The 8,779-nt window shown below is 46.9% G+C and overlaps 1 protein-coding gene across 1 annotated transcript; it reads right to left on the reverse strand.

Moving 5' to 3' along the window:
• Positions 1-828: 828 nt before the first annotated feature.
• LOC142488453 (uncharacterized) lies at positions 829-3,218 on the reverse strand. Its single transcript, XM_075588979.1, has one exon. It carries the CDS (start codon positions 3,083-3,085, stop codon positions 1,871-1,873), a length of 1,215 nt encoding a protein of 404 aa, XP_075445094.1. The 5' UTR covers positions 3,086-3,218; the 3' UTR covers positions 829-1,870.
• Positions 3,219-8,779: the final 5,561 nt, after the last annotated feature.

The raw sequence follows: 8,779 nt of genomic DNA on the forward strand, positions 1-8,779 counted from the left end.
GTCTCTGTACGTTCTTCCTACCAACCAATTAGATTGTAAGCCCTTTGGAGCATGAACTCCTTCCTAAATGTTACTTTAATGTCTGAAGCACTTCTTCCCATTATGTTTTATTTGTTATTTATATGATTGTCACGTGTATTAGTGCTGTGAAGTCTATGTACATTAATGGCACTATGTAAATAAACACATGGGTGACAAGGTTTTCTTACTGAGAAACATTGTATACACTCTGCACATGGGAAAGGTTTCTCCCCTGTGTAAATGCTCTGGTGCCTGAGGAGTGTCCTCCTATTACAGAACTGATTATGATGTAATCCCCTTTTATGAATTGTTTGGTGTGTGTTGAGGTGCCTCTCAGTGCTGAAATGTTTCCCAAATTCTGTACAATTAAAAAGTTGCTCCCTTGTGCAAATTTCCTGGTGTAACAAGAGGTCCCACTTTGTATAAAATGGTTTACCACAATTTGAACAAGCAAATTATTTCCCCTGTGGGAATCATGTGGTGTGTGAGGTCATTCATCTAAGAAACGTTTTTCCTATACTCTGTCCATGTGAGAGGCCTCTCCCTGCATGCATTTGTTGGTATCTGAAGAGATGACCCTTAACACTGAATTGTTTCCCACACTGAACAAGCAAATGGTTTCTCCCATGTAAATACTTGGGTGTGACAGGAGGTCACACTTTGTAATGAATTGTTTCCAACACCCTGAACTAGGGTTAGACAAAAAACAAAAAACTTCCCACCATAAGAGTATTAAGTAATTTGTCGTGATAACAAAATTCAGCAAAATATTAACACCCAAAAGAAAACAAAAAAGAAAAAGTCATGTAAATGTTCAAAGTCATTTATTGTGAAACATGTTTCATACAAATCCATTTCATTTTTAATAAAATGTAAAAAGCAAATACATTTTAGTATTTTTTAATTTTAAGAATAAAAAAGGTTTCAATGAAAATTTGACACTAACTACACCCACACTAAAGCCCCTTTCTTCAGCATATTATTTTTATTTATTTTTAAAATGTTTTACCAGGAAGTAATACATTGAGAGTTACCTCTCGTTTTCACGTATGTCCTGGGCATAGAGTTAAGATGACAAATAATACATGGTTACAAATACAGTTACATAAGTGAACAGGGTATACATTATATACAAGACATTGCATGCACAGTTAAAGATAATATATATTATAGGCGTATGTAACAGTTTCAAACCAGATTAAAATGTGAGACAGCCACAGTTATGAAAGAACTTAAACTGGCGGTGGATGCGAGAGTCTCCGGTAGGTTGTTCCAGTTTTGGGGTGCACGGTAAGAAAATGTACAATTAACCCCTCGACCCCCCGTCTCCTGTACAAATTAATAGTGCATGGGGAGGAGTGGGTTAATGGGCATGGGGAAGGAGGGGTTCAAGAGGCACGGGTGAGAGCCGAGAGAAATATGGGGGAGAGTAAGGGGTTGAGTTATGGTGGAAGGGAAGGGGTAAGAGGCATGGCAGAGGGGAAGTGGTTAATATGGAGGGGTGAGATAACCAGCAGGATTCCTTATAGCTGCAGCATGTGAAAGTCAAGGAGCTCCCAGACTCGCTCCCACTCCAGTTTCTACCAGACCCACACTCAGTCCTCTCTCTGACACAGTCCCCACCCCCACGCCTCTCTGCCAGACCCACCCCCACTCTGCAGCTGCTGATAGGAATGCCATGGTAAGAAGTAATGGCAAGTATTGCGTTACCGTCCATTTTTTTTACTGCAGTATTACTATGCTACTGGTATATTACCCAACCCTACTTTGAACAATCACATATTTTATCTCATGCATGAATCCTCATGTGTGTAAGCAAGCTGATCCTCTGTGAAAAGCTTTCCCCCCACTATGTACATGGAAATGGTTTCTCACGTGTATGAATCCTGTGGTGGGTGAGGAGGTGGCTCTTTCTCCTAAATTGTTTCCCACACACTTTACATGTGAATTGTTTCTCTCCTGTATGAGTCATCTGGTGTCTGGAGAGGTTTTTCTTAATACTGAATTGTTTCCCACACTCTGCACATGTGAATGGTTTCTCTCCTGTATGAGTCATCTGGTGTCTGGAGAGGTTTTTCTTAAGACTGAATTGTTTCCCACAATCTGTACATGTGAATGGTTTCTCCCCTGTATGATTCCGCTCATGGATGAGGAGCTCCGCCTTTGCAGAAAAGCTTCTACTGCACTCTGCACATGTGAATGGTTTTTCTCCTGTATGAGTCATCTGGTGCCCGAGGAGGGTGCTCTTGGTACTGAATTGTTTCCCACACTCTGTACATGTGAATGGTTTCTCCCCTGTATGAATCATCTGGTGTATGACGAGGGTTCTCTTGGTACTTAACCGTTTCCCACACACTGTACAAGTGAATTGTTTCTCACCTGTATGAATCCACTCATGGATGAGAAGCTGCCCCTTGTGAGAAAAGCTTTTACTACACTCTGTACATGTGAATGGTTTCTCTCCTGTATGAACACGCTGGTGAATGAGGAGGGACTTCTTAATACTGAATTGTTTCCCACACTCTGTACATGTGAATGGTTTCCCCCCTGTATGAACATGCTGGTGAATGAGGAGGGACCTCTTAGTACTGAATTGTTTCCCACACTCTGTACATGTGAATGGTTTCTCCCCTGTATGAATCCGCTCATGGATGAGAAGCTGCCCCTTGTGAGAAAAGCTTTTACTACACTCTGTACATGTGAATGGTTTCTCTCCTGTATGAACACGCTGGTGAATGAGGAGGTGCCCCTTAGTACTGAATTGTTTCCCACACTCTGTACATGTGAATGGTTTCTCCCCTGTATGAATACGCTGGTGAATGAGGAGGTTACTCTTAGTACTGAATTGTTTCCCACAGTCTGTACATGTGAATGGTTTCTCCCCTGTATGAGTCATCTGGTGTATGCGAAGGTTGCTCTTAGAACTGAATTGTTTCCCACACTCTGTACATGTGATTGGTTTATCCCCTATATGAATCATCTGGTGATTGAGGAGGGTCCCCTTGGTACTTAACTGTTTCCCACACACTGTACAAGTGAAAGGAGTCACTGCTGTCTGAATCATCTGGTGTGGAAGAAGTTTCCCCTGCAGTGAGAAACCGCTCCCACCATCTGTAAAGGTTTGCTCTCTATCAGGGACACAAAGGTGTGTGAGCAGGTCCCTGTCCAGTGAGAAGCTTTTGCCACACTGACAACAGAGAAAAGGCTGAACACCACGGCTTCTTCTTAAATCTCTCGCATACCTTTTGCTGGACCCATATTTAGAGTCCGTCTGTGCTGTGTGCTGTACAAGGTCTGTATATTCACCACCATGTGGCACTGGTTCCTTGCACGTTTCTAAAATGTGGCAGGAATCATTGTTTTTTGGCACTTCTGGGCTGCGAGGAGTCAGACAGCTTCTGGATGCATCAGAGCTCAAGTTCTGTTCCTCATTCAGGCCGTTCTCTAACAGAAGTAAACAAAAAATACAGAACAAATGTTTTCAATCTGTAAATAAAATTACTGAACGCAAATTACAAATCCAGAACACTGAAGAATCTATTTCACCGATACTTAATTAACAAAATATTCTCTTCACCCAGGGTTTTAAAATTGTGGCACATTTTGGCACATGGACATCCAGTGACCCCTAATGACTGTGGTGGTTCCCGAAGGCCTGAAATGTATTTGTAGCAGCTCTCAGTGAAATCATTGATACATATATAACTTGTATTTATTACTGTATGCATTATTAGAGGGTACATGTATATCCTCCAAATAATTAACATTGAAAATGCCCACGAGAAGTAAAGTTAAGGAACTCCTGGTCTATCATATTAGTGCGTTAATAATATCAACTAAACCAGACAGCAACCTACAGTATATTCAAAGAGAAGAGTGCACAATACAGAATAAATAAATAAACACAAATAAATAAAAATACTGTCCTGTGATGGGTGCTGCCGTGGGGTGAATCCAATCACGATTCACTATTGAGGTAGTAGTAACCGAGTCCGTGGCGCACTCTTATCCAGGTGTATATGAAAAAATAGAAAAAAAAAAACACAACAAACAAGAAAAATATATAGTGTAGTACTTCGGAAATACCAAAAAATAGGATGAAAATATATAGAAGTACTACTCACATTTTCTGTGAGAAATACAGGCGTTTTGGTTATTCCCGATTGACCAACTCATATGGTGTAGCAGATCATCCACTGAAGGGGCAGGATACTCAATACTATGCCCCTTGAGGAAGTCTACTTAGACGAAACACGTAGGGCGGCACCTACAGCCACGGCCCCTTTTATTCTCCAACATCTCCGAATTTTGCCGGGGATTTTTTCCGAATGCCACGCACTTCACCACGTTCATGCCGCATTCATGCCGGTGTCACCCGCTGTTGATGTGTTTATTGATGTGTTTATTGATAATGGTTCGGATTTAATTGGTTGCAATTCTTCGCGTATCCGCCAGGTGGCAGATATTCATGAATTGTAATGCGCATGCGCTTCAGTAATGTGTCGACTTGCAGGTGTTAAAAAAAATACCACAGTGGTCCATTGTAAATTGGCCTCGGTACTGAAGAAGTTACAATAATGTATCAATTTAGGCTTTTCATATTAAAAAATACATACACAGTGTCTGGTGTCCTATCGTCCTGAGAGTTCCGAGATGAGTGCACAACTGCAGTCCGTGTTCCAAAAACCCGACAGAACATACGCTTATTTAATACAAGGTTACACCGAACACTGTTATATGGGGAGGGGGTTAAACTGAACACAGTTATATGGGGAGGGGGTTAAACTGAACACAGTTATATGGGGAGGGGGTTAAACTGAACACAGTTATATGGGGAGGGGGTTAAACTGAACACAGTTATATGGGGAGGGGGTTAAACTGAACACAGTTATATGGGGAGGGGGTTAAACTGAACACAGTTATATGGGGAGGGGGTTAAACTGAACACAGTTATATGGGGAGGGGGTTAAACTGAACACAGTTATATGGGGAGGGGGTTAAACTGAACACAGTTATATGGGGAGGGGGTTAAACTGAACACAGTTATATGGGGAGGGGGTTAAACTGAACACAGTTATATGGGGACGGGGTTAAACTGAACACAGTTATATGGGGACGGGGTTAAACTGAACACAGTTATATGGGGACGGGGTTAAACTGAACACAGTTATATGGGGACGGGGTTAAACTGAACACAGTTATATGGGGACGGGGTTAAACTGAACACAGTTATATGGGGACGGGGTTAAACTGAACACAGTTATATGGGGACGGGGTTAAACTGAACACAGTTATATGGGGACAGGGTTAAACTGAACACAGTTATATGGGGACGGGGTTAAACTGAACACAGTTATATGGGGACGGGGTTAAACTGAACACAGTTATATGGGGACGGGGTTAAACTGAACACAGTTATATGGGGACGGGGTTAAACTGAACACAGTTATATGGGGACGGGGTTAAACTGAACACAGTTATATGGGGACGGGGTTAAACTGAACACAGTTATGTGGGGACGGGGTTAAACTGAACACAGTTATGTGGGGACGGGGTTAAACTGAACACAGTTATGTGGGGACGGGGTTAAACTGAACACAGTTATATGGGGACGGGGTTAAACTGAACACAGTTATATGGGGACGGGGTTAAACTGAACACAGTTATATGGGGACGGGGTTAAACTGAACACAGTTATATGGGGACGGGGTTAAACTGAACACAGTTATATGGGGACGGGGTTAAACTGAACACAGTTATATGGGGACGGGGTTAAACTGAACACAGTTATATGGGGAGGAGGTTAAACGGAGCACCGTTATATGGGGATGGGGTTACACTGGGCTCTGTTATATGGGGGGGAAGGGGGGAGTTACACAGAACCCTTTTATATTTGGGAGAAGGGTTACACTGAACCCTGTTATATGGGGAGGGGGTTACACTGAACACTGTTATATGGGGGGGAGGAGGGTTAAGCTGAACACTTTTATATGGGACGGGGTTAAACTGAACCCTGTTATATGGGGAGGGGGTTACACTGAACACTGTTATTGTTTTGTATGTCTTTATTTACTAGCTGAGAGACCCGGCGTTGCCCGTGAGTTAAATTTCCCGCTAGGAGGGGTGGGGCAGTGGACAGGAGGGGGGGGGACAGTGGACAGGAGGGGGGGGGACAGTGGACAGGAGGGGGGGGACAGTGGACAGGAGGGGGGGGGGACAGTGGACAGGAGAGGGGGGGACAGTGGACAGGAGAGGGGGGACAGTGGACAGGAGAGGGGGGGACAGTGGACAGGAGAGGGGGGGACAGTGGACAGGAGAGGGGAGGACACTGGACATTAGAGGGGGTGACAGTGGACATGAGAGGGGGGACAGTGGACAGGAGAGGGGGGGACAGTGGACAGGAGAGGGGGGGACAGTGGACAGGAGAGGGGGGGACAGTGGACAGGAGAGGGGGGACAGTGGACAGGAGAGGGGCGACAGTGGACAGGAGAGGGGGGGACAGTGGACAGGAGAGGGGGGCAGTGGACAGGAGAGGGGGGGACAGTGGACAGGAGAGGGGGGACAGTGGACAGGAGAGGGGGGACAGTGGACAGGAGAGGGGGGGACAGTGGACAGGAGAGGGGGGGACAGTGGACAGGAGAGGGGGGGACAGTGGACAGGAGAGGGGGGACAGTGGACAGGAGAGGGGGGGACAGTGGACAGGAGAGGGGGACAGTGGACAGGAGAGGGGGGGACAGTGGACAGGAGAGGGGGGGACAGTGGACAGGAGAGGGGGACAGTGGACAGGAGAGGGGGGGACAGTGAACAGGAGAGGGGGGGACAGTGGACAGGAGAGGGGGGACAGAGGACAGGAGAGGGGGGACAGTGGACAGGAGAGGGGGGGACAGTGGACAGGAGAGGGGGGACAGTGGACAGGAGAGGGGGGACAGTGGACAGGAGGGGAGGACAGTAGGGGAGGACAGTGGATAAGAGGGGGGGACAATGGACAGGAGAGGGGGGAGACAGTGGACAAGAGGGGGGGGGGTACAGTGGACCGGACAGGCACCCGGCGTTGCCCGGGCTTAAAATTTACGGCTCCCTCCTCTCCACTCCCCTTGTCTGTTTCTCTGCTCCCCCCTCTCTCTCCGCTCCTTCCTTCCTCCCCCCCCCATGCGCAGCTCCGGTCCCACCCTACAGTGACACACACACACACACACACACACACACACACAGTGTCACACACACACACACACAGTGTCACACACACACACACAGTGTCACACACACACACACAGTGTCACACACACACACACAGTGTCACACACACACACACACAGTGTCAAACACACACACACACACACACACACACACACCGTGTCACACACCGTGTCACACACAGTGTCACACACAGTGTCACACACAGTGTCACACACAGTGTCACACACAGTCACACACACAGTCACACACACTGTCACACACACTGTCACACACACTGTCACACACACTGTCACACACACTGGACAGGAGGAGGGGGGTAGGGAGAGTGGAACGTCCGGCGATCCGAATAGGCGGCTCCCCACCTCCCGCCAGCCGTGACTGCGCACTACCACCACACACCCCCCCTGCCCCTCTCCCTCCCCACGCGGGCAAGCAAGGAAGCGCCGTGGGGAAGGGGACCAGAGGGAAGGGCATGTCCCACGCGGCCGCCACTGCCCTATTCTCCCCCTCTCCTCCCCCCCTCCCGGGCATGTCCCGCAGCCTGCGGCGGCTCACTGCGGGTTGTTGTCGCGCTCACTTCGGTTGGGAGCGAGGGGGGAGGAGCCTGAAGTTGGCGGCTGGGGCAGGAGGGCCACGCTTCCCCTCCGTCCAGGAGCCGGTTGGGAGCGAGGGGGGAGAAGCCTGAAGTTGGCAGCTGGGGCAGGAGGGCTGCGCCGCGCTTCCCCTCCGTCCAGGAGCCGGTGTAGGGCAGCGCACGTGAGGGTGAGTGTGATGGGGGGTGAGAGGACAGAGAGAGAGAGAGTGAGAGTGAGAGAGTGTGTGTGTCAGTTGGGTGAGGCAGAGGGGGAAGAGAGTGGCAGTTGGGTGACGTCATAGAGCCCACAATCTGATTGGTCCTCAGCCTCTGGCCAATCAGATTCACCGCATCTAGCACCAGACTCACAAGAATCAATTTTATTATATATAGATGGGCCGCGATTAATGCAACAGATAAGATGGCAACAAGTTGGCCAAATTTATCAGTATTTTATTGAAAACTATGACTTTTACAAATTTCTACCAGATGATCATGTGTGGAAGCGTGCAATAAGGAAAAAGTTATGTACCGATCCGTGTTTTTTTCGTATTGATCCCGGTGTAATTGGAGGGTATTGGTGTGTATCACCGGATTTTTCCCGTATCTTTGATCATAGTTACATAGTTACATAGTAGATGAGGTTGAAAAAAGACATAGGTCCATCAAGTTCAACCTATGCTAAATTTAGACAACAGATACTTTATCCTATATCTATACTTGCTTATTGATCCAGAGGAAGGCAAACAAAAAACCCCCATTAAGGGGAAAAATGAATTCCTTCCTGACTCCAAGAATTGGCAATCGGATTAATCCCTGGATCAACATTCTTCCAATGTTTACTTATTTGGTATATCCCTATATACCTTTCCCATCTAAAAAGATGTCCAACCTTTTTTTGAACAAATCTATTGTATCTGCCATCACAGTCTCCATGGGTAATGAATTCCACATTTTAACTGCCCTTACTGTAAAGAACCCTTTCCT

This window comes from Ascaphus truei, chromosome 2, assembly GCF_040206685.1.
Source record: "Ascaphus truei isolate aAscTru1 chromosome 2, aAscTru1.hap1, whole genome shotgun sequence".
NCBI lineage: Eukaryota > Metazoa > Chordata > Amphibia > Anura > Ascaphidae > Ascaphus > Ascaphus truei.